The sequence below is a fragment of the Erythrolamprus reginae genome, chromosome 1, assembly GCF_031021105.1.
Source record: "Erythrolamprus reginae isolate rEryReg1 chromosome 1, rEryReg1.hap1, whole genome shotgun sequence".
NCBI classification, from domain to species: domain Eukaryota; kingdom Metazoa; phylum Chordata; class Lepidosauria; order Squamata; family Dipsadidae; genus Erythrolamprus; species Erythrolamprus reginae.
In genome coordinates, this window is record NC_091950.1 from 303,861,254 (window position 1) to 303,887,932 (window position 26,679).

The following is a 26,679-nucleotide window of genomic DNA, read 5'->3' on the forward strand; positions in this document are numbered from 1 at the left end:
ACATCAAAGATTGTCTTTCACCTGTGAGTTGGTCACTTGCTCACCTGGTTTCAGCACTTTGTCCAAACACCGCTGCTGCACATAAACTTAGTCTGGTTGCCTAAGCTTTGTAGCAGTCATTCAAAAATGGCCCCCACCCCTCCCGCTGGTCCAAAGAGCTGTCTCTGACTGATTGAGAAGCTTGGCTACTCTTCTAGATTGTCCGAGACACTTCTCCTTCTTCACTGTCCCACCAAGACGGTTCTGGTCCAAAGACACCCCCCACCCCAACAGTGGTTGATCAGACTGTTGTTGATAGAAGAAATAATCCAATGACAAGCAATAGTGGCAATAATAAGCACCCTTGAAAGATTCCTCTCTTCCGCTTTATTACTATTGAGCAGCGAATGTGTCATTCGTAATCAACTGTGATCATTAGGGCATTGGTCTCTGAACAAGACTTCTCACTGACACTTGTTATTTCTAGGCATTTGCTTATCCAATCATGTTCCAGGGAGCCAGATGCCTTCTTATAATCAATTCAAGCAACATTCAAGTTGGTCTTCCCCTCTGACAATATTTCAAAATCATCTTATAAGATGGCAGCTGATTTTTTTTTTGTCCCTTTGCTATTTTAACGGCTTTCTTTCTGCTCAGATGGAACTAGATTATTTTCAATTTGATTACGTTGAACTGCGTCAACTACCACATCAGTTTTTTATTACAAAGTTGTTGTTGTTTCTTTATTTGGCCTTACAAATAGTTATTGTTGTTTTCAGCTTTTCCCATTCAGACAGTAGCTCTGCTTGTTATTGTATGACATGCTAGTTTATTGACATTTTTATCATGTTCTCCCATTGTGAAATGTAATACAAAGGATATTACAGCATCCCGGATGATAGGCTTGATCTAATTATGACATTTAAAAAAAAAGAAAATCTCCATTCTGTCCTGCATTGTTTTGAGAAAATTGGCACTTTTCATCATGATTTTATTCAAATGGGAAATATGAGCATAGATGCTTGATGATGAGATTAGAACATGGTAGAGTTAGCCATAAAAACCGAAGCAAGATGCTTCATATCCAAAAAGCAAAACAAATATAACTGATATGCTTAATTTTTAGCAATTACTCTCCCACTCTGGGATTTATTTTCTTTTGCCTTCTGCAGGACATATGCTAAACTAGACTTCTCTTTGGTTTTACAATAAGGAATAAAATTATGCCGACCGAGCGGAATTTCAGAGATGCTTCTTTTATAATGTCATAATTTTAAATTTGAGTTAAGAAGGAAGCTAGATTGATAATATAAGCACCATTTTAGAATTAGAATCAAAAATCACGTAGAGAATGTGGGTTTCTGAAATCTGTCACATTAGACATGTCCAGAGGGGGAAACAACAATTAGAAGCAGCAAGGTAGCAAGTGGGGGGGGCAGAATTATTTTTGGACTAAACCTTATTTCTGCTTGAAACAGCTGCTGCTGTAGCAATCTGTCAATCATTGACAAGTGGCAGATGTTGCATTGCGGGGAGGGAAGATGTTTTCTTTCTTTTTTTAATTTCTTTTTATTGTTTTCTTAAATACATATATCACATGTTGTTTGTTCAGTTTACAGATCTTGTCCAACTTTTTTATCTGTTACAATCATTCTTAGTTAAGTTGGGTCTTATAGGTAACACTATCTTAATACTATGCAATAAAGAACAGAATAAGAATATTCAAAAGGCATTTGCTGTTTATAATTTGTACTGCAATTTTGTATCCTATTATACAAAAAATTTCTTCTGAATCCATTCATGCCAATTACACCACATATTTTTAAATTCGTTAATTCTATTTCCCTTGAGTAGATTTGTCATCTCATCCATTTCTGCACATGAGTATATCTTGTCTATTATTAAGTTTACATTGGGAGATGTTTTCATATAGTTTGCTTGGAGGCAGCATAAGGGAACTGCTCAAATGTGACAACAGAGTATTGTTGAAGATGGAGGAATCAGTGATGGAAAATCAGCATGGATGTTGCCTTCTGAACATAGGTGAAAGCATGCTGATCAGCATTTTGCTTTGATGTTGGTAAAGATCAGCATTGCCCTTATTGATATCAAAATTGCTTTCAAATAATTATATTACATGAATGGATGTGCCAATGTAACAGGCACTGCAAGAAGAATTTTAAATCTTAAAAATTCATTTACAATGAAACAGTTATTTTGTCTCCATCTGCAAAGAATCACATTGCCCTGATAGTCTGTAAGTGTATATTGACAACATAGGATAAATGAATAATAAGAAAAGTATTAAGTCTTGTCCCAAAAGTACTTTTTAAAAAAAATGCAACTGGACTTTCTTTGTTTTGTCTTTGGATGAAAAGCAGAACATCTTCAATGAAAGTCTAGTTGCCTCCTGAAAAAGCACCTTTGAGACAACCATGACCTGGATGACTGAGAATTTCCACAGACAATTACATTTGGTGTGCCCAGAGTTTGTCTTAGGCCTCAGTGGAGAATACTCAAACTTGACAAATTTCCACACTTCCATTTCAGCAGCCTTGCACAAACATGGAGTGAGGTTCCCATCACTAGATTTTAAAACCAGCTCAGGTTGGCTCCTTTTTTTTCTGCTTAGAAAGAAGGGAGGCTGGAATTGAAATTTCCCATATTTTCTCTTGATTTCCCTAGATCAAAAGAATGAGCCTGCTATGTAATAGTGAATTAGGTGTTTTTTGGTAGAGAAGGCTTGATCAGAGGTTTACCAGTTTGCTTTATATATGTTAGAGTCTCTTCAATTCTTTCCCATTTATTGAAATTTGTGATAATTTCTAATAAAAATTCAATCCGAAAATGGGTTATAATTAGATGCACAAGAGAATCATGCAGTATCAGCCTTTGTAGTAAATTTTAGGAATTTTGTCAGAAGAAAATAAATGACAAATTAATTGTTAGACCCATAAAGCAGTGATTTTCAACCTTTTTTGAGCCGCGACACATTTTTTACATTTACAAAATCCTGGGGCACACCACCAACCAAAAGGACACAAAACGATACTCTAAGACACTCTCCTCTCTTTTTCCATCCCTGTCTCCTCCCCCCCTTGTGTGTGTGTGTCTGTGTGTGTATACATACTCTTGAACCATTTCCAAAAACAGGTGAGGGATGGGGTTTTTTCTCTCTTATTTTTTGGATGCTTTTTATCATATGCTTTAAATCAAGAGTCACTTCTTTCTCTCTCTTTTGTCTCTCTCTCTTTCCTCTCATTCACTGTCTCAATCATTTTCTCATTTCTCTTTTTTCCTCCCCTCTTTGTTCATTTCTCTCTCTCTCTCTTTCTGCCTTCCTCTCCTTCTCTCTCTCTCTCTCTCTCTTGCTTTCTTTCTCTCTCTCATTCTCTTGCTTTCACTCTCTCTCTCTCTCTCTCCCTCCCTTCCTCTCCTTTTCTCTCTCTCTCTAGTTCTTTCTTTCTCTCTCTTTCTCTCTCTCTTTTCTCTCTTTCTCTTTCTCTCTCTCTTTCTTGCTTTCTTTCTCTCTTTCTCTCACTCTTTCTTTCTCTCTCTCTCTCACTCTCTCAGCAAAAAGTTGTGAGACCAGAACCTGAGCTTCCTTCTTCGCGGCACACCTGACCATGTCTCACGGCACACTGGTTGAAAAATACTGCCATAAAGACTGAAATCTAGACTCTCAAGAGTTAATTATCCAATATCCTATATAAATAACTATTCAGGTTTAGCTTTCTCTTGCATTCATTTTTAAACATCAAATTATTTCTATCCCTCAAGTTGTTTTCACTATTTCTTTGCTCTCATTTTCAAAACTTGGTGTTATGAGCATCTCAGTCTCCCCATGCTCTCCATCACTTGCTCTTCTCCCCTTTCCTTGTTCTGTTTTAAACCAGGAAACAACAGAGACAGAAAAACTCTGCATAGATATATATTGCTGAATTTATAAAATATAAGGACGAGATGTAAACTTGATGTACCACAATTTTTTCCAGAAAAGAAACTGTCATTACCTGAGATTTTAAGCAGTTGACATCACTGACCTCTTGTGGGGGAAAAGAGTTCTGAGTAATATCTTCCCTTCTGGAATACTGTGTTCAGTTCTGGAGACCTCACCTACAAAAAGATATTGACAAAATTGAACAGGTCCAAAGACGGGCTACAAGAATGGTGGAAGGTCTTAAGCATAAAACGCATCAGGAAAGACTTAATGAACTCAATCTGTATAGTCTGGAGGACAGAAGGAAAAGGGGGGACATGATCGAAACATTTAAATATGTTAAAGGGTTAAATAAGGTCCAGGAGGGAAGTGTTTTTAATAGGAAAGTGAACACAAGAACAAGGGGACACAATCTGAAGTTAGTTGGGGGAAAGATCAAAAGCAACATGAGAAAATATTATTTTACTGAAAGAGTAGTAGATCCTTGGAACAAATTTCAAGAAGACGTGGTAGATAAATCCACAGTAGCTGAATTTAAACATGCCTGGGATAAACATATATCCATCCTAAGATAAAATACAGAAAATAGTATAAGGGCAGACTAGATGGACCATGAGGTCTTTTTCTGCCGTCAGACTTCTATGTTTCTATGTTTCTAAATTGAACTAGGGGTTTTAAGAAAAAAATAGGGCATAATAATATTAACAATAACAACAAAGTGTTTATGTTTCAATTTTTCTTCTAAGCTCAAGTAAAAATTTCAGAGAAGAGATAAAACATAATAATATTAACAATAATATGAAAAGTGATCATGAAATTCACACTTTTACCAGATGATGAGATGAGATGGATAAATCTTACAGTTCTTCTGAGGTTGGATTACCAAGAGTAGACCACATTTTTTAGGTGATTAGGATTCAAATGGAGTCCAAATATTGCTGCATGAATATTATGGAAAATTGTGCAGACAACACATATCCCACCCTCTAGATGTCCTGTAGATATTTTTTTCAGAAATGTCTTGCCAGTATCCTCTTTCAATGACTGAGACGGAATAACTACTAATTGGTTTTTTTTGCCTAAGGCAAGGTTAGAAATTTTCAAGCTTCTAGTCTAGTATTTTTAGCCAATGTTTGTCCTGAAGCAAATCACATGCCAATAAAATCTCAGATTCTTTGCATCTCAAGTAATTGATTGCTTCCAAGAGAAGCAACTTGCTTTGGGAGAGAAGAAGGGTAATTGTTTAATGCATGATCTGATGCTCTAACATTCCCAAGTGACTCACAAAAAGAAGGGGGTCATTGGATATTCTAGTCCCAGTTTTCTTCTCTGCTGCTTTTTTTGAAAAATAATTTCAGCCTGTCAGTAAAGCAGAGAAAACATAAAGGACATGAACAAACATGCATGCAAAACCTACCCATCATTTACTTTCAGGAGAAACATTATCAGTAGAGCCTCATGTGATGGATTATTTTAAAAACCAGACCACAAAACCAAAACATAACTTCACTGGATGTCACCTATATTGTAGCTCATCATTCAAGCCTTATTGACATGCATTTTTAATTATGGTGGGCCAGCACAATAGGAAAAAAAATACTGGATTAAAATTAAATTATGGTTATAAGAAATAATGGTAGAGGATATTGATTGGAAACCAGAATTATTCTTATTGGGTATAATGGAAAAAAACTACAAGAAGAAAATACAATACTTAATTATAATAATAACTCTGGCGAGGATAAGCTATGCACAATATTGGAAAAATGAGGCTACACTAAAAGATGAAGAAATAATAAGAAAAATTTTGGAATGTGCAGAGATGGACAAATTGACAAAGGAAATAAGAGGAAAGGAAGAGAAAGAATATTATTTAATATGGAACAAACTGTACAAATGGTTAAAGGATAGAAATAAGTAAAAGGACGTACAGTAGTACCTCTACTTAAGAACTTAATTCGTTCCATGACCAGGTTCTTAAGTAGAAACGCTCTTAAGTATAAGCAATTTTTCCCATAGGAATCAATGTAAAAGCAAATATTAAGTAAATGTTAGGGCAAAGTAGACAACCGGGTTTGTTGCAGAGACTGGTTCCCATGTTAGCATCATCATTCTTTGTTTCCTGTTGCTTTTTGGAATTCATTTCCATTGGATAATTGTCTATCTGCACCCAGTACCTGAGAAAATCATTGTCCATTGTCCAGTATAACTGTAGCTGATTAAAAAAGCATCCTCCACTGTTTTGTTTTATATTTGTTTTATATGTGTATTAGTGTTATGTCTTTTTTGAAAAAAAATTAAATGCTTTTTTAACCATATATAAACAACAGCATCACAGCTATCCTGTTCTTTGATGCATTGATTTTCAGATCTGCAAGACCCATTACATCACATTAAGAGCCAGGGTGGTGTAGCTGTAGAGTGCTGTACTTCAGCCCACTGAAGCTGATTGTAGATCTGTAGGTCAGCGGTTCAAATCTCATCACCGGCTCAAAGTTGACTCAGCCTTCCATCCTTCCGAGGTGGATAAAATGAGGACCCGGATTGTGAGGGCAATATGCTGGCTCTGTTTTGAAAAAGTGCTATTGCTAACATGTTGTTAGCCGCCCTGAGTCTGAGGAGAAGGGCGGCATAAAAATCAAACAAACAAACAAACAAACAAACAAACAAATAAATAAATAAATAAATAATTAAATATAATCTGCCTAACATTCATCAAAGAGCATTCAGGTTCCCAGCCAACAACCAAGCATCACATCCATACCAAAATGACATGTACGATCATATCCCCAACACACTGTTAATGCCATCAGATTCTTTCTACTATACATTTAGCCACCAATACAGTAAGCAACTATGAAGATGTTACATTTCTTTGCTCTACTTTCCATTCACCTTCCGAAACAGACAGGGATCTGTCGGCCAGTCGGGAGGCGAAAAAGGAGGTGGGGAATCCCACAAGAAGATTCCAGGGGCGGAGCTTTGATATCACTGAGACGTCCTTCCTGGCCGGATGAAACGGGGACTCCAGGAAGGACATCTCAGTGACATCAAAGCTCCGCCCCTGGAATCCCCTCGTGGTATTCCCCACATCCTTTTGTGCCTCCGGACTGGCTGACAGCTCCCCAGCTGTTCTGGGAAGCGCCGCCCCCAGCTGTCACTTTCAGAAACAGCTGGGGCGCTTCTTGGCGGTCTCCCAAACGCTGAACTTGGAGGTTTGGCAAAAGTTCGGGTTCGGGAGAGCGCTGGGAAGTGCCTCGACTGTTCCGGAAGGTGACAGCTGGGCGGCCACACTTCCTGGCACTTTCCCGAGCACCGAACTCGAAAGTTCAGCAAAAGTTCGGGTTCAGGTTCAGGTGTCGAACCCAAACTTTTTTAAAAAATTGGGTCTCAAACCCGAACTTCATTGGGTTCATCCAACACTAGCTAGCTGTCATATTTGTGAGCTCTGCCTATGGAGTATGAAGATGGGAAAACTGCCTGTTTGGAGCTGAATGGGGTCTGGTATGAACTTATGGAATGGTGTTGCTTGTTTTCACATAGGTGAGAGGGTTGAAGAAGAAATATGTGAGAGCATTGACAGGTTTTGGCACGTTTCTTTTGGCTGTTTTGGTTTTTGTTTTGCTTTGGGGGGTGGCAGATTGTCTCCATGTCTGTCTGTTAGCTTTTATTTTGATGCTATTCTGTAAGTCAGTTGTGTCATTTTTATTTTAATGATATTAAATTTAGCAGTTAAGGAGATGGAGAGACTGTGACATATGGTAGAAAGTACTTGATATAATTTGGTTTCTCTTTATCTGTAATTGTTAATTAGCAAGCAAAACAAAACAAAGCAAAACAAGAGACCAATCATATGCACTTCAGATGGCATGCCCTGGATTCTACAGCAGGTTGATCTTTGAGAAAAGTGTTGGTAGCTGATTTTCTTGGTATCCAGAAAGGCAGACACTGATCAGTAGCAATTAGTGGGGTTTTCTTTATTATTTTTGAAGCTAAACTATATATTATGTGAGTCATCCTTTAAAATCAGTATTTGGAACAGTGATACCTCGTCTTACAAACCCCTCGGCATACGAACTTTTTAAGATACAAACCTGGGGTTTAAGATTTATTTGCCTCTTCTTCTGAACTCTTTTCACCTTACAAACCCGCTGCTGCTGCTGGGATGCCCCACCTCTGGACCTCCGTTGCCAAGCGAACGTTCCCCTCATTGGGAAACCCCACCTCCAGACTTTCCGTTGCCAGTGAAGCGCCCGTTTTTGCACTGCTGGGATTTCCCTGAGGCTCCCCTCCATGGGAAACCCCACCTCATGACTTCTGCGTTGCAGGGGAATCCCAGCAGGGGAATCCCAGCATCGCAAAAATGGGCACTTCGCTGGCAACAGAAGTCTGGAGGTGGGGTTTCCCAGTGAGGGAAGCCTCAGCGAAATCACAGCATCACAAAAACACCAAAGTCCGGAGGTGGGGTTTTCCATGGAGGGGAGCCTCAGGGGAATCCCAGCAGCGCAAAAACGGGTGCTTTGGCTGTCAAAAGGGGTGAATTTGGGGCTTGCACGCATTAATCACTTTTCCATTGATTCCTATGGGAAACATTGTTTCATCTTACAAACTTTTCATCTTACAAACCTTGTCCCAGAACCAATTAAGTTCGTAAGACAAGGTATCACTGTATCTGGAAACAAACTTCCCTCTTCTTACAATTTAGGAGGCAACTTTTTATGTATTTTATTGTTTATATCTTTTACAGCTGTCTTTGTAAGGCACACACACAATGTATAGGAGCAAAGCAAAAAAAAAAAGCAAATAAATTTGCTTCCCCTCCCTCTTCTTCTAACTTTACTTTGATTAATCCACAGTTCTGTGTTGGGTTTTGGTTTCGTTCTGCAGTGCCTTTTCTTGGCTTTGTCTCTTTTTCAGTCTTTTCAACATAAGCAAGTACAGAGGCAAGCATTATGCACCCAAATATCTTGCAGATTTATTTCTACTACTGTCTCCATAATGCTAATTATCTTATTGGCTAGGTTAAGAAGAGGAGAGGGGAGGGGAGGGGAGAGGAGAGGCATCCCTGTGGATTTTATTGTACTTGTTGCCGACTATTGGGAGCAAGGCCATGAGCCAGGGCTGTCCGAAGATGTTCCCATGGTCATGTGACCAGCATACATCACGGAGCACTGTTTCCTCCCCACCAAAGTGTTATGTTTATCTACTCACATTTGCAAGCTTTTGAACTAGGAACTAGGCGAAGAAGGGCACTCACCCTGTTGCATGACGTTCAGGTCTCAAACCTGGTTATTGACAAGCTCAATGTCTTAATTGGTGAGCCACCACACTGCCCAAAATTATTGAGAACTTGAGTTTAAAATGTGTGGAAGTTATTTACTTACCATCATTAAATTATAAAACATCATTTTATTCTTCACTGATATATCAGCTGAAAATACCGGTAAATGTCTATATTACATAGACTTATGTCTAAATAATCAAAGCTAGTGAAAGTAGAATGTGATATATTTATAGCCATCCATTTGGGCTATTTCTATCACAGCCCAAATAAGACAATTCCCATCATTCTTAAATGGGTTGAGTGCAATATCTTCTAGGTCTCCTTTCCCCAGATTGACTGCCAGTATCCTTCAAGAATAGATGATGGTGGTGGTGGTGATGATGATGATCTTATATTGAAAGGGAAAATTCAGATGCTTTTCTTCCAACAGAATGCACATGTTGTAAACTGGTCTCAGTTAAATTAAACAACTCCAAGAAATCTTTTCAACCAACAATTTAAGTGTTGCTCCTTTCCAACAGTACCCTTAAGCTCTTCAACTCCAGATTTCATTTTAGATTTGATTTGTCTAACTGTATTAGTATATTTGTGGGAGCACATATCTATCTGCATACGTAGGTACATACCTCAACACATACAGTTCTTACTTAAATGTCCAAACTGATGGTTAGAAGTACAGTGGTACCTCTACCTAAGAATGCCTCTACTTATGAACTTTTCTAGATAAGAACCGAGTGTTCAAGATTTTTTTGCCTCTTCTCAAGAACCATTTTCCACTTACAAACCCGAATATCCGAAACTGGAAAAGGCAGGGAGAAGCCTCTGTGGGGCCTCTCTAACAATCTCCTGGGAGGAAACAGGACTTCCACCATCCCTGTAGTTTCCCCAGTCACATGCATTATTTGCTTTTACATTGATTTCTATGGGAAAAAAATGCTTCTTCTTGGAAACGTTTCTACTTAAGAACCTGGTCACGGAATGAATTAAGTTAATAATTAGAGGTACCACTGTATATTTGCACAGACAATTTCTGTGCATTGTGTTTTTAGAGAAGGAGAAGAAACACTAATCATGAGAATTATCAATGTTTTAAATAAGTGACATGACTGAAATCATCCGAATCTTATTAATGATGATGTTATCTAAGGGTTGCTCTGAATAAGAAACATCCTTCCTGAAAAGTGGACTGATCACATCTATAGCTGTCTATTAATTTCCTAAGAGAACTAGATTTAAAAGCATTATTTGGTCCAAAAAATATCATGCATTCCTCTTGTGCTGGGTTTTCAGGGGTCTATTGTTAGATTTGTTCCCAAATTATTTACCGGGATGTCTGAAATAACCATTTCAATCAAACCTTTTCTGAATTACAGATCTGTGTGATTATCCACATTCAAAAGCTCTGTTCATAATGCTTTCTTTCCTTATTATTCTCTTTTTCTCCCACTACAGCTCCTAGATTGTTTTGTGATTCCAGTGGTGATCTTACTTTCTTGGTTCTTCCTCCTGGTGCGATACAAAGCAGTGCACTTCATCGGGATTGTGGTGTGCATTCTGGGCATGGGATGCATGGCAGGAACAGATGTTCTTGTTGGAAGACAGCAAGGAGCAGGTACGTTTTTTTGAAGGAAACAGATTACAAGGAAACAGTGTGGTTTTTGTTGTTGTTTCTAAGTTCCCTGGAAATGTCTGCATGTGGAAACATGGCAGCTTGAGAAAATAATGGATTTCCTAATTTTGTCAAGAAGTAGCCCTCAGGATCTTGCTGAACTATTTTTACCGGTATCTCTCACTGGATAAGACCACTGTGGGAATCTTGTGATATCTGGAGTTCCAAAGAGCCTGTGGAGGGCCGTAGATTCTTTGCCCAATTTTTTTTTCAAGCCACAGTTCACTTTATAATATGTGTGGATTCAGTCCATGGGGTGTTTAGATTTGGCCTGCAGGGCCTCCCTGGAAAAAATGAAGGACTGGCTCATGGTGCAAAAATGGAGCTTGAGAGGGCCATGTGCAGCCTTTGGGAGCTCAGATATTGCTGGCAGAGGGTTGCAGGAGACCATTGCAACCAAAAACAGAGCTTGGAAGCCCATTTTTTCTGGCAGAACACTCAGGCTACCACAGGCACCCCCGAGATGAGTGACATTGAGCTGTCCATACCCACCCTAGCCACACCCAATCCAAGCCCCTGAGGTCAAACACCTCCCTCAATGAAATTGAGTTTGACATCCCTGTTCTATGATACAATTTCCATGTGCATGGGTTGAATACATTTGCCTGCAGAGAGGAGGACTTAGTCATGGTAGCCAGAGCTCTTTGGTATAAACCTCAAAATGAGCATTTCTGAATAAATGAAGTAGAGCTTCTAATAGAAAATTGTAATTAATGTATTTATTTTTACAATTCTTTTTTGCTCCTAGGAGAAAATAAACTGATAGGTGACCTTCTAGTACTAGGTGGAGCCACTCTCTATGGCATCTCCAATGTCTGTGAGGAGTACATCGTACGAAACCTGAGTAGAGTGGAGTTTCTAGGGATGATTGGACTCTTTGGTTCCTTCTTCAGTGGAATTCAGCTGTAAGTAAAGAGATGCATCTACTCCATCCTGTCATGTCAAATAGAGAAAGATCCACAGCCATCTTCTCTCATGTTCCATTTGTTCCTCTGTATTTTCCTGTAGATTGCTCGACTTGAATGGTCAGATCATTAGGTCCTCTCATTCTACCTTGCTTTTTTGTTATGCCATTCAAAAACAAAAATATATGTTTGCTAATAGAAAAGATTTTTAAAAAATTTGTATCAGTCAAGGAATTAATGGATGGGTCATGTACACTGAGAGCATATACACCAAAGATAAATTCCTTGTACGGCCAATCATATTTGGCCAATAAAGAATTCTATTCTATTCTATTCTATTCTAAAAAAAAGATGGTCAAATTAGTTTTCTTTCATTTTTATTCTCCTAAAAGGTTTACAGCAGCAAACTTTGAGCAGTAGAGATTTAAACCTAATGCTTTTCCATCATTGTTCAACGTCTAATCACTATATTATATTAGCTCTCAATAGCTGACATTCAAGTGTCTTTAAAAAAAAACAAAAAAAAGCAATTTTGGGGCGGAAAAGGACAGACTAGACTCTTGGATCTGTTATACGTGCAAAAAATACACCGCCCACAGGAATGCATTGACCCACTTAATGTCTGTAGCACTTGCTTAACAACTGTGTTTCCTTAACCTGTGATGCAAAAAAATTTTGTAATATCAAGTTGGTCACATGGGTGCTGCAACTACTTCATAACATACGACACAAAACCTAGCCTCTATTATAGTTGTAAGTTGAGGACTACCTGTAATTTTCTCCATTTCCAAGGGATTAAATCTGGACACTGTGCTTTAACCCTTCTACATATTATGGACATGCATTCTTTCCCTGCCTAATCAATATAAGAGAAAATTAACCTTTTCAGTAATACCAAGGATTTCAGTCCTTTTATTTTAATATCTTTTAATAAATGTTTGGTACTTTCATTCCAACATCAAGACAAAATTATGATCTGTCACCCGTAGCAACATTAATATAATGCTTCATTCTATGAGGCATGTGACTGTTTCTTTCCATTCTCCCCACAGCTCTAGGAAAACCATATTAATGCCATCAGAAAAACTGACAGAAGATAATATAGAAACAGACACTTAACTTGGGCAATCGTGTAATGTTGCAGAGGCTTTATTGCTAGTATTATTACAATTGCTAATATGCAATTATAGTTAGACATTATTTTCATGTAGTATCTGGAATTTTTCTGTGAGGAAAAAGGTTCCTTCTACATTATTCTCCTCACTCACAGAGAAGGCTACTCCTGCCCTTATATAGCTCTCTGTGTTAGTTACTCTCATTACTCTGCTAATTACATTTCAAATACAGAGAGAACATGAGATCTGTTTGTACAAATCTGATAGTTACTAATATGAGCATGAGATTTTTTCTATTTTAACAGTATACATATTTACTTCACTTTGTGGAATTTATTACAATTTCCCTTATCAAAACATTTATTTTTCCTCCCAGTGCCATAATGGAACACAAAGAATTATTAAAAGTTCCCTGGGACTGGCAAATAGGTAAGACTAGATGTTGCTTTACTATTGCTTATTGCTCAGAAAATAAATTATAGCATTGCTTAAATGACAGTGGTGGAAACATCTTTGTTTAGCTCCATATAAGCCCGAGAACAACGCATAGGAAATTTATCTTTTTTGCAGTCTATAATGAATTGAGCTTAAGTTGAAAAGTTGGTAAATGCTAGCTGGGTTCATCAAACTTGCTGACATTGGGTTTTCAAATCATAGTTTATAGTTTACTGACATGTGGCAACCACATCACTGACAGTTTTTTGAGCTAGTCAATGGGCAATTAGTTCAATTTGTATTCCCATCAGTGAACAATACTGGAATATTTTTGGACCTGCAAATTACTGTGGTAGGCATTAATGGCTTTGTGTGGTACATAAGCTAATCATGGTTGATTATAAACCATAGTTTATAATTCAATTTGATTGAATTAAAGTTTTGCTTGATTTAAGTTTTGTTTAATAAATAATGATTAAGTAGTTCACTCTGATTAATTTGCTCTGTTTATGATGATGGGCAAATTAAAAGCAAAGTAAACAGAATTTGAAAGAATGTGGGGTTTTTTTCATATTTCTTAGAGAGATGGGCAAGCGTAACATTCCTTTCTAAGTATTGGTTAGATGCAGTATGGTGGCCAGTTCTTTTTTTTCTTTTTCTTGATTTAAAAAAAAACCACAAGTCAGGTATGTGTGTTTTTAACTTAAAGCAAGCAAGCAAATAAACAAACAAACCCAACAATCTTAAAATGAAGAGGAGACAAAACAACTCCCTACTTGGCTACCTCCTACAAAATAAAGGGACCTCTGTTTCTCACCAGTGCTAACCTCTTGAGGTTCTTAAATATTTTTTTGTACAGTTTGTACAAGAATTGGAAAAATGTGTGGGAGGAGGCTGTACAGAGGGGAGGGTCTATGACAGTTGACCCTCCCCTCTGTAGGGTTTCCTATTGTGTAGGGCAGACCTGGCAAAGTGTGGCCCACAGGCCGCATCCGGCCCACCCACTATCTGTAACCGGCCCGCCAGCTATCTGTGAGTCTTGGTTTTACCTAGCAGCCGGTGGCTTGAACGCCGGCTGGAGATCGTTGGAGTTGCTTGAGAAAGAGAGAGAGAAAGAGAGAGAGAGTGACCTGAAGGCAGCTTGTTCTCCAAGGCGAAAGCCACGCAGGAAAAAGAGTTGGGAGGGGCTTAGAACACCTGGTAAGTTTCCCTGCATGGTTTTGGGCAGTGTGTGTGTATGAAAGAGAGGGAGAGAGATATACTTGCAGGCAGCTTGTTCTCCAAGGCAAAAGTCAGCAGGAAAAAAGTTCAAAGTTTGGAGTGGCTTGCAACACCCGTAAGTTTCCCTGCATGGGCTTGGACAGAGTGTTCATACAGACGCGAGAGAAAATAGCTGCAGCTTGCAAAAGCCAGTGAGGGGTGGGGAAGCTTGTTAAAAGCCATGCAGGAAAAAGCTTTGGAAAGGGGAAAGAGAGGAGGGAAGAGAGGGGGGAAGAAGGAAGAGAAAGAGAGGGGGGAGAGAGCGAAAGATAAATTTATTTATTTATTTATTTATTTATTATTTAGATTTGTATGCCGCCCCTCTCCGCGAACTCGGGACGGCTCACAACAAAGCATAAACAAATCGTACAAATCCAAATAGATTCAAATAAATTTAAATATTTTAAAAAGTTTTTAAAAAGAACCCCAATATACACACACACAAACATACCAAACATAAATTGTACATGCCCGGGGGAGATGTTTCAGTTCCCCCATGCCTGAGAGCAAAGGTGGGTTTTAAGAACTTTATGGAAGGCAGGGAGAGTAGGGGCAGTTCTAATCTCCGGAGGGAGTTGGTTCCAGAGAGTCGGGGCCGCCACAGAGAAGGCTCTTCCCCTGGGGCCCGACAACCGACATTGTTTAGTTGACGGGACCCGGAGAAGGCCCACTCTGTGGGACCTAATCGGTCGCTGGGATTCGTGCGGCAGGAGGCGGTCTCGGAGATATTCTGGTCCAATGCCATGAAGGGCTTTAAAGGTCATAACCAACACTTTGAATTGTGACCGGAAATTGATCGGCAACCAATGCAGACTGCGGAGTGATGGCGAAACATGGGCATACCTAGGTAAGCCCATGACTGCTCTCGCAGCTGCATTCTGCACGATCTGAAGTTTCCGAACACTTTTCAAAGGTAGCCCCATGTAGAGAGCATTACAGTAGTCGAACCTCGAGGTGATGAGGGCATGAGTGACTGTGAGCAATGAGTCCCGGTCCAGATAGGGCCGCAACTGGTGCACCAGGCGAACCTGGGCAAACGCCCCCCTCGCCACAGCTGAAAGGTGGTTTTCTAATGTGAGCTGTGGATCGAGGAGGATGCCCAAGTTGCGGACCCTCTCCGAGGGGGTCAATAGTTCCCCCCCCCCAGGGTGATGGACGGACAGATGGAATTGTCCTTGGGAGGCAGGACCCACAGCCACTCCGTCTTATCCGGGTTGAGCTTGAGTCTGTTGACACCCATCCAGGCCCCAACAGCCTCCAGACACCGGCACATCACTTCCACTGCTTCGTTGACTGGACATGGGGTGGAGATGTAAAGCTGGGTATCATCAGCATACTGATGATACCTCACCCCATGCCCTCGGATGATCTCACCCAGCGGTTTCATGTAGATGTTAAATAGCAGGGGGAGAGGACCGACCCCTGAGACACCCCACAAGGGAGAGACCTCGGAGTCGACCTCTGACCCCCCACTAACACCGACTGCGACCGGCCGGAGAGGTAGGAGGAGAACCACTGAAGAACAGTGCCCCCCACTCCCAACCCCTCCAGCCGGTGCAGAAGGATACCATGGTCGATGGTATCGAAAGCCGCTGAGAGGTTGAGGAGCACCAGGACAGAGGATAAACCCCTGTCCCGGGCCCGCCAGAGATCATCCATCAACGCGACCAAAGCAGTTTCCATGCTGTAACCGGGTCTGAAACCCGACTGCTGGGGACCTAGATAATCGGCTTCTTCCAAGGACCGTTGGAGCTGGAGTGCCACCAGCTTCTCAACAACCTTCCCCATAAAGGGAAGGTTGGAGACTGGGCGATAGTTATTAAGTACGGCTGGGTCCAGGGAGGGCTTCTTGAGGAGGGGGCGCACAAGCGGTTCTTTATAGAGAGTTGGAAAAACTCCCCTCCCCAAGGAAGCGTTGGTAATCTCCTGGACCCAGCTCCGTGTCACCTCCCTGCTGGCCGAGACCAACCAGGAGGGACACGGATCCAGTAAACAGATCCGTGTAAAAAATAAATGTAACAGAAGTCTTCAAACTTGGCAACTTTAAGACTTGTGGTCTTTAACTCCCAGAATTCTCCAGCCAGCATAGCTGGGAGTTGAATTCTGGGAGCTGAAGTCGACAAGTCTTAAAGTTGCCAAGTTTTGGGACCCCCTCTTTAGGTGTGCTGGCAATATAACAGGACATTCCTTATTTATTGAAATAATTTACATTTCATTTTTCCACAATCAGAGTGATTTGCAATAAAATATGAAACTTCCACTTAGAAAAGGAAAGGAAAGGTGGAGAGGAATGGAAAAGGAAAGAAAAGGGGAGGGGTGGAAGGAAAGGAAAGGTAAGAAAGAAAATGAAAGAAAGAGGAAGGAAAAGGAAGGAAAGGGTGGGGGAAGGAGGAAAGAAATGAAACAGGGGAAAAGAAAGGAAGGAAAGAAGGAAAGGAAAGGGGAGGAGAAAGGAAGGAAGGAAATTATACAGTATTGGGTAGAACTAAGTTAATTATATTAGTCTGGCCCTCTAAAACCAACCCAATTTCTCCTGCGGCCCCATGGCAAAATTAATTGCCCACCCCTGGTGTAGAGTTTACTGCCTAAGCAGGAGGCTGGACTAGAAGACCTCTAAGGTCACTTCCAACTCTGTTGTTGTTGTTACTACTACTACTACTACTACTACTACTACTATTATTATTATTATTATTATTATTATTATTATTATTATTATTATGTGTAAAAGGAGGGACAGAATGAAATGTGGAAATTTAAAATATTTTTTATTTATTTTAAATAATGAAATAGAATTGTTAAATTGTCCCACAGAGAATTGTCCCATGGTGAGCTGGTCATGGTGAGTTGACTGTGGCAAGTTGTCCCATTCTGATACTAGAGGTAGTAATCTTTGAACCATTTTTTTTTTTAGCTGAACAAACTATTTTCTGTATACACCATCGCTGTGCTAAGCAAATGGTTTTGCGTAGAAGGCTCATTTCTTAAGTACTACAATAAAGATGGCTTTTGATGCCATCAGTATTCGAAGGCTCCAAATGCCAGTTAATGTAAAAAGGCACATTGATCCCAACTGCATTTATCAGTAAGGGAAGTAATATGTGTAATGGGCCTCAACAGCTCCTTGTTAGCTTCCTTTCCAAATGAATATCAACAGCAGCAAGTTGAAGAGCTCCTTCAGCTGACTGTTTACAGAGGCAATAGCTGAGGATTGCAGTTATAAATGACACACTGGACCATTGCTCCCATTGGGCCTTCCCTCATCATTTCCTCCAATTATTCCCAAACCTTAATGAAGCTGTACACATCTGCTATTACCCTCAGTTGCAAAGAGCTTCCTGCTTTGTTCAATATGACTCCTAAATTGAACACGGATCAATGTAAGGCATGACTGGTTGCTCTTATCACGCAGTTGAGATTTTTACAAGGCTTCTGGGACTCGTTTCCCTTTTAGGAAGAAATGAGAGAAATATGTTTGGTGGTGTGAACTAACTAATCACCAGCAGCAATGAGGCAAAAGCCCTCCAGCTTCACCAGTCTGTAAACAGATAGCCTCTGAAGCATATTTTTGCTATCATTCAATTAGCAAAAGCAGATGTTTTGTTAGAGCAGAGAGCACTTTGTTTTGGATTCCATTTGCACATCACACTAAATCAGTGAGATGCAACTTTCTCTGGGCTAGAGTGTCTAGAGCTATGATAATAATTGAAGTCAAGTTTATTTTACTTACATGTATCATAATGGTATCCATAACTGCTGGGAGAATTCTGGGAGTTCATAAGTCTTAAATTTGCCCAGATTGGACATCCCTGGTAGCTTGGATATGATATGATTCCAATGAAATACAATTTATATTATTAATATTATTGAGCCATGGTGGTGCAGTATTAGATTAGAGCCATTAGATTGCAGTATTGTAAGCTAATTCTGCCAACTGCCAGGGATTCAATCCCCACCGACTCAAGGTTGACTCAGCCTTCCATCCTTCCGAGATGGGTAAAATGAAGAGCCAGATTATTGGGGGTGATATGCTGACTCTGTAAACTGCTTAGCGAGGGCTGTAAAGCACTGTGAAGCGGTATGTAAGTTGTATGGTTATTGCTATTATTCTTTCCCCTTTCTATTATGTTAAACATGATAATTTGGTAACGGTTTTTGGAGGCTTTCCAAAGTTCATGCTCAAGGTTTCTTTGGGGCTACCTACTGTTCTGTCTGGGTGCCCCCAGACTTCAACACCAACTGGAAAAAGCAGCCAGACACGCTGGTAAAAGCAAAAGCACTTTATAGTTTGAAAAATAAACACAGAGAAAAACCTGTTCTTCCCAACAGGCAGGCTATGAGACTTCACAGCAGCGTCCTGATGGCCAGACAATACAGCAGACTTCTTGCTGGCACACCCACCACTGTAGAGAATAAGACCCACACCTTTTCCCCCCAAGGTTTCAGTATTCAAAGTCACAAACCAGAATTCCAAGACGCCAAAGATCACAGCCAGGTCCCAGGACTCCCAAAGATAATACTCCACAAGCCAGGAAGGGTGGGTCTGCCTTTTCAGCCTTTCCAGAGAGCACCACACCCAAACCCAGCTGTTGCCTCTTTAGTGCTGAAAGTACCTGGCTAATTGTCCCCTTCGTTGTGTTGCTCTTCTCTGCCGGAGATCGATGATTGCTTGTGCATTTTCATCTAAGGAATCCAGGCTGCTTGCTGGGGAGAGCTCCCTCTCGGGGGACTCTGGCTGTCCTCCCTCTCCCTCAGCCTGAGATTCCTCCTCCCCGTCTGCCTGAACCTCCTGTTCCTCATCCTCCCCCTCTGAGCAGGAAGCCGGCAGAGGATCAGCCGTTCCCTGAGGGGCCTCAGACGGAATCACAACACCTACGTACAGCTTTGAGACATAATTTAGCATGATCTGCAGAAGCATGTTTGAACAAGGTCCTCTTCCTTTCTTTGATTTTCCTGAGCAGCTGAGAAGAGTATTTTGAAAAAATGTGTTTCTACTTTCAGTTACTTCCAGTTCATTGTGATAGGCTAACCCCCTACTTGCTAATTTTCAAAATGTTACAAAATAAACTCTCAGGTGCCCAGGAAATGAAGAGTTTTCAGGCAGTTTAAATGAGTATAAAGATTTATTGCAAGCCTAAGCTTTCTTCAAGAATCTGGCCAACTGACAGTTAAGGGACTTGAGTGGAAGATAAGAGAAGCATTCAAGGTGGGGTGAAGCCTCTCTAGGAATCTCCTGGGAGGAAACAGGGCTGGAAAAGGCAGGGAATAGCCTCTATGGGGCCAACAACAACAATATTATTATTATTATTATTATTATTATTATTATTATTATTATTATTTATTAGATTTGTATGCCGCCCCTCTCCATAGACTCGGGGTGGCATACAAATCTAATAAATAATAGTAACAACAACAACAACAACAACAATAATAATAATAATAACAACAACAACAATAACAATAACAACAGAAACAGAGTTGGGAGGGACCTTGGAGGTCTTCTAGTCCAACCCCCTGCATAGGCAGGAAACCCTACACACTTCAAACAAATGGTTATCCAACATCTTCTTAAAAATTTCAAGTGTTGGAGCATTCACAACTTCTGGAGACAAGCTATTCCATGGATTAATTGTTCTGTCGGGAAATTTCTCCTTAGTTCTAAGTTGCTTCTCTCCTTGTTTAGTTTTCACCCATTGTTTCTTGTTTTACTGTTTTACTGTTCTTGTTCTAATGGAAATGTTGCGAGAAGGAGACATTTAATTGTTCTCTCCCAAAATCCTCCACACACCACTCCCCTCTGTACATTAAGTGCTGAATATGTATTGTCTACTAGAGCAGTGTTTTTCAACCAGTGTGCCGTGGCACACTAGTGTGTTGCGAGACATGGTCAGGTGTGCCGCGAAGCTCAGAAAGAGAGAGAAAGAAAGAAAGAGAGAGAGAGAGAAAGAAAGAAAGAGAGAGAAAGAGAGAGAGAAAGAGAGAGAAAGAAAGCAAGAGAGAGAGAGAGAAAGAGAGGCAGGGAAGGAGGGAGAGATAGAAAGAGAGCAAAAAAGAGAGGAAGGAAGGAAGAGAGAAAGAAAGGGATGGAGAGAGAGAGGAAGGAAGGGAGAGAGAGAAAGAGGGAGAGAAATAGAGCGAAAGGGAGGAAGAGAGAGAGAATTTTTTGTCCAAACTTTTTAGCCCCCCCACTCCCCCCTGCTCAATGTGCCCCATGATTTTGTATATGTAAAAAATGTGCCACAACTCAAAAAAGGTTGAAAATCACTGTACTAGAGGATGGAAGGCTACATTTTAATAGTATCCATCAGTTCCACCATAGCTTGATCTTTAAACCAAAAGGAAAGTAACTCTTGAGGGTGGGGGGAGAAGCCTAACCCTGCTGTAAATAGACTTTTATGTGTCCAAGGTAGTGAAGGTAATTACATTGCTTTAGTCAATTTATGGTATGTTTGTCCTGGAGAAAGTCTTCAGGAAAAAATGAAATGAGATTGTGACTTAAATCACAAAGGGAAAGAAATAGTGTCATTCAGAATTTGCCTAGCTATACAGATAGAGCCAGTTCCATTTAGTGGTCAAGGCGTCAGGCTATAAACCAGAGATTGTGAGTTCTAGTTCTGCCTTAGGCACAAAAGCCAACTGGGTGACTTTGTGCCAATCACTATCTCTCAGCCGAACCCATCTCACAGGATTGTTGCTGTGGGGAAAATAGGAGGAGAAAGGCAGGGGAGAAATTATTTCACCACTGCTATTAAAACAATAAAGGCAGGATACAACTAAAGATAGATGTTGCTACTTGTTGTTTTCTTTTTTGTTGTTAATTCTTGTGGATAACTTTGCTTTTGAATTTCTATTATTAGTTCTAAATTTGGGGTATTGTTATTTTTTTTGTGACTGTATTACATATGATCACTTTGCTATGATTATCATTATCATAATAATGTTGTACAAATTCAGAATTCCGAAGTCAAGGAGGGTGAGGGCAGAGTGGTAGAACTGTGACTGTGAAAACAGGAAGATTATAAATTATCAAATGAGGGCCAAGAATGACATTCTTGTAATGTTTCAAGTCAGCCGTAGTTTAGGTAGCCAAATACATAGCAGCCTTCTTCAGAAAAGTCAGGATGGGAACCTGTGCCTTGAAGTTGAAATCTCACTCTCACTTTTTTAAAAATTCCATTCCCTGCAAGTACATACCTGAAGATATGATTTATTTTTTTCCTGGATTATGCCTCAGCTAACCCTACCACCTCAGATCTCAAATAAATTAAGGCCATCTTCCCTCTTTCCTGGCACATCTGGGGCAGTTAGAAATCTTCCAGAGTTTGTTTCTCTCAGCAGAAAAGTTGCCTTCAGAAAAGTTGCTACTGACTGCTAATCATTTTCCTTCCTTCCTTCCTTCCTTCCTTCCTCCCTCCCTCCCTCCCTCCCTCCTCCCTCCCTCCCTCCCTCCCTGCCCTCCCACCCTCCTTCCTTCCTTCCTCCCTCCCTCCCTGCCCTCCCTGCCCGCCCTCCTTCCTTCCTTCCTTCCTTCCTTCCTTCCTTCCTTCCTTCCTTCCTTCCTTCCTTCCTTCCTTCCTATAGGATTACTGTATGTTGGCTTTAGTGCCTGCATGTTTGGCCTCTATAGCTTCATGCCTGTGGTGATCAAGAAGACAAGCGCTACAGCGGTCAACCTCTCCCTTCTTACAGCAGATTTATACAGCCTTTTCTGTGGATTCTTTCTTTTCCACTACAAGGTAAGTGGACCAGTCTGGTTACAGGTAGTCCTCGATTTACAGCCAGAATTGGGACCAGAATGTTTGTTGCTAGGCGAGGCAGTTGTTAAGTGAATTATGCCCAATTTTACTATCTGGCTTCCCCTATTTACTTTTTTCATTGGAAGACAAGTAGGAAGCTGACCACTGGTTGTCCCTCGTTTTCCCTGAAACCTTTGTAAATACATGCCGGTTGCCAAGCATTGGCCTGGGGATGTTGAGGCAGTTTTAAAGGATCTGTCATAAGTTACTATAGTGTTGTTGTCACTAATGGTTTTAAGTTGAGAATTACCTGTATATGAGTAATTGACCACTGCCGTGCCAGCATTGACATTGCACTAATGGTGATAGCATGTAAGAGTCTTGGTGGCGCAATGGTTAGACTGCAGTATTGTAGCTAATTCTGTCAACTGCCAGTGGTTCGATCCTCATTGACTTAAGGTTGACTCAGCCTTCCATTCTTCCAAGGTGGGTAAAATGAGGACCCAAATTGTTGGGGGCAATATGCTGATTCTGTAAACTGCTTAGAGAGGGCTGAAAAGCACCGTGAAGCAGTATATACAGTAAGTGCTACTGGTACTGTTATCTTCAAAGTTCATACTGCTCTCAGTCCAACTTGTTTGTTCTGAATGGTTATGACACAAGCACGTTACATCATTTCTCCTCTGATTGTTGAATATACCAGAAAAGCAATTTCTCTGATTGGTGTATCAGTCATTATTGGAAGGAAGACCCATGGGGTTGAACAAGGTTGCATCAGCATTGTTGTTTGTGACAACTGAAGAGTCGTTGAATTGTGGCTTATCTTGATATATAAACTGTTCTAGCATGAGAACAAGCAAAAAGTCTGGAAATATGGGAAATTATCTTGATTCTGATTGATGTAAGATCAAATATGTAATCTCATGCCACCCATCTCAAGGTTGCAGTAAGAAGGTTGGCTTGCAATATAATGAAAAGGTAAAATGGATAATGCAAAGCAATTAAAAGTAAGAGGATTAAACAGGAAGCTTAAAACCAAGAGGATGCACTGATCAACATAAGCTGTAAGTTTTTAAAATTCAATGTTTAAATATCCTATTTGTTCAGATGAAATCTTATATGTTGCTAAGGGGAAGAAGCCATTCTTAAGCAACATCTGTTGCATAAGGGCATTCTAAAATGTCCCCAGCTGGACAAAACAGAGTTCCAGTTTTGAATTGAATAATCCGGATGTGATGGGTTGCAAGTAACGTAATGTGGTATTTTTCATCTTGTAACTAGCAGGTGTCTTCAGTGTCCCGTGGTGGTGTAATCCCTGGCTTTGTTGTTGTACAAGGAATGAAAGTATCCTGGATCATGGCAGGCATAAAGCAGAGGTCTTCAAACTTGGCAGCTTTAAGACTTGTGGACATACAGGGTGCGTTCCAAAAGTAATGCAATTATTTTTTAAAAAGTAATTTATTGAACAGATTTGCACAAACACATAAAATTCTTCAAAGTACTGTCCTTGGGCATCTACACATTTTTTCCAGAATCTCTGCCATGACCAGCACACGCCCTGGAAGGCGTCTTTGAGGACCTTTCGCAAGGTCTTCGTCAAGGCTGATTGGATCTCTTCTAGTGATGAAAAACAGATTCCTTTCAGGGCTGGGGTGACGTCAGGATTATAGGGGAGGGGGCAGCATTGGCACCTGGTGTTTGGCCAGGAACTCACAGACTCAGTGTGTTGTGGCAAGGTGCATTTTTCGTCCATAGAAGAGATCCAATCAGCCATAGCGAACACCTTGCAAGATGCCTTCCAGGGCGCGTACCAGTCATGGCAGAGTCACTGGAAAAAAATGTGTAGAGGCCTAAGGACAGTACTTTGAAGAATTTTAAGTGTTTGTGCAAATCTGTTCAATAAATTACTTTTTTTAAAAAAAAATTGCATTACTTTTGGAACACACCCTGTAGCTATGCTATGCTGGCTGGAGAATTCTGGGAGTTGAAGTCCACAAGTCTTAAAGTCGCTAAATTTAAGGGCCTCTGGTATATAGCATTAATATTAAATTGCTTGTGTTATCTATCATGCTGTGGGTGATTTTGTTCTGCATGTTTTTCACTTGCTTTGGTTTCAGCCCAGTTGCTCTTCTCCTCAGCTACATTTCAAGGACCTGCTGGGCTTCGCTGTCTCTTTTCCCTGACCTATAGCAAAGAAAATATAAATCAAGCAAAATGCAAGGAACTACCTTTTTTTGGCTTTGGAAAGTAATTGGGAAAGCATTGTAGGCATTCAAAGGGACTGAATCATCTTAACTTGCCATTAGAACTGAACTTTTCAAGATTTATTATCCGCCCTGCCTTTGTTAGTGCTGCAGGCTAGATTGTTGCAAAGAAGATGAATGCAAAAGAAGTGAGAAATATGGCCTTACGACTCATGAATAATTGAGTAGATTATTTATAAAGAGGGGAATTGCATTCATATTTTTTATTAAGTTATAATGACTTAGGAGTTACGCTTTAAGAAAGTAAATTCCATCTTTAAAAAACCCCTCTGAGTTAATTTGGTTTATAAAATTACATCTAACGGAATTATGTGTAATGAGTAATTGAGCTTGCTTGACACCTACAGTGGCCAAACATAATGTATTATCAATCTTTTCTCACATAGTAAAACCACAACATATAATGCCCTCTAGCAAATTATTGCTGGTTTTTGTTCACCCTACCATCAGAAATTCTTACCAAAGCAGGTTTCACATTTCATCAGAAGTAGTCAAGTATTATACTGCTGCTGTAGAAGTCCTAAAGACTCATTCTTTATCATTCTTCAAGGAAACCCTGAAAAAATGGCAATCTATATAGTTTAGAATCCTTTTCCTCTGTCCTTCAGAACTGAGAGAGGGAGGATATGTTCTATTTAGCTTACGCCTTCATTGTTTTTCGGGAAACCATACAGAACAGGAGTGTAGAACAATGGCCCTTTTACAATTTGTGGACTTCAATTCCTGGCTTCCTAGCTCAGAAATTCTGGGAGTTGAAGTTCACAGATCATAAAAGGACCGTAATTCCACACCATTGATATAGAAGATACTAAGTACAGTACAATGAACTTCCTTGTAGTAATCCACTCCCAAATCTTGATGACCACTAGATGGCAACAAAGAAATAGGAAGCACACTCACTCTTTGTCTTCATTTTGTCAATGTCCTGATTGTTGCAGCCCAGATCTGCTAGATATATTTATTTATTTATTTATTTATTTTATTTATTTATTTTGTCCAATACACAATGAGGGTTTTAGTGGGTATATATCTATATACACATAATAAAATACATGATGAAGGTTATAGAGGAGATACTCATAGTAAAATATATCTAAGAAATAATAGAAAAGAAGATAAAGTAATAGAACATATCAATGAAAGAATAGAAGAAGAGATATAGGAATAGAAGAAAGGTATAGGAGATATAGGAGAGCAATAGGACAGGGGACGGAAGGCACTCTAGTGCACTTGTACTCGCCCCTTACTGACCTCTTAGGAATCTGGATAGGTCAACCGTAGATAATCTAAGGGTAAAGTGTTGGGGGTTTGAGGATGACACTATGGAGTCCGGTAATGAGTTCCACGCTTCGACAACTCGGTTACTGAAGTCATATTTTTTACAGTCAAGTTTGGAGCGGTTAATATTAAGTTTAAATCTGTTGTGTGCTCTTGTGTTGTTGTGGTTGAAGCTGAAGTAGTCGCCGACATGCAGGACGTTGCAGCATATGATCTTGTGGGCAATACTTAGACCTTGTTTAAGGCATCTTAGTTCTAAGCTTTCTAGGCCCAGGATTGAAAGTCTAGTCTCGTAGGGTATTCTATTTCGAGTGGAGGAGTGAAGGGCTCTTCTGGTGAAGTATCTTTGGACATTTTCAAGGGTGTTAATGTCTGAGATGCGATATGGTTTGGTTCCAAACAGATGAGCTGTATTCGAGGATGGGTCTGGCAAAAGTTTTGTAAGCTCTGGTAAGTAGTGTGAGATTGCCACAGGAGAAGCTACGTAGGATTAGGTTTACAACTCTTGAAGCCTTCTTGGCTATATTGTTGCAGTGGGCTTCCTTCCATTTCTCCTATGGCCTTACACTTCTGAATCTGTATTGCAATTTGTTTTCATAATGTCTACTTTTCATATTCAATTCAAATGGTCTCTAGTGTTATTACACAGAACTTTCATCTCAGGCAAAAGTCAGTTATTTTATTTGCATGCCTTTCATTTTGGTCATTCTTCCCTTCTTTCAATGAGGTGAGAAGGAATTTTAATGCAGATGACTATAAAGGCATGTAGAATGCCTAGCGAGATCTTGTCTGGTAATCAGAGCATAATGCTGTTAGT

The 26,679-nt window shown here is 40.1% G+C and overlaps 1 protein-coding gene across 1 annotated transcript in view; it reads left to right on the forward strand.

Annotated features, from left to right (window-relative positions):
* The window catches only part of SLC35F1 (solute carrier family 35 member F1), a 238,128-nt gene that overhangs the window by 192,731 nt on the left and 18,718 nt on the right, over positions 1 to 26,679 (forward strand). Inside the window, exons 4-7 of the mRNA XM_070739614.1 lie at positions 10,656 to 10,815; positions 11,621 to 11,777; positions 13,269 to 13,321; positions 22,166 to 22,320. Coding sequence (XP_070595715.1) covers positions 10,656 to 10,815; positions 11,621 to 11,777; positions 13,269 to 13,321; positions 22,166 to 22,320 — 525 coding nt within the window. The remainder of the gene's footprint in view (positions 1 to 10,655; positions 10,816 to 11,620; positions 11,778 to 13,268; positions 13,322 to 22,165; positions 22,321 to 26,679) is intronic.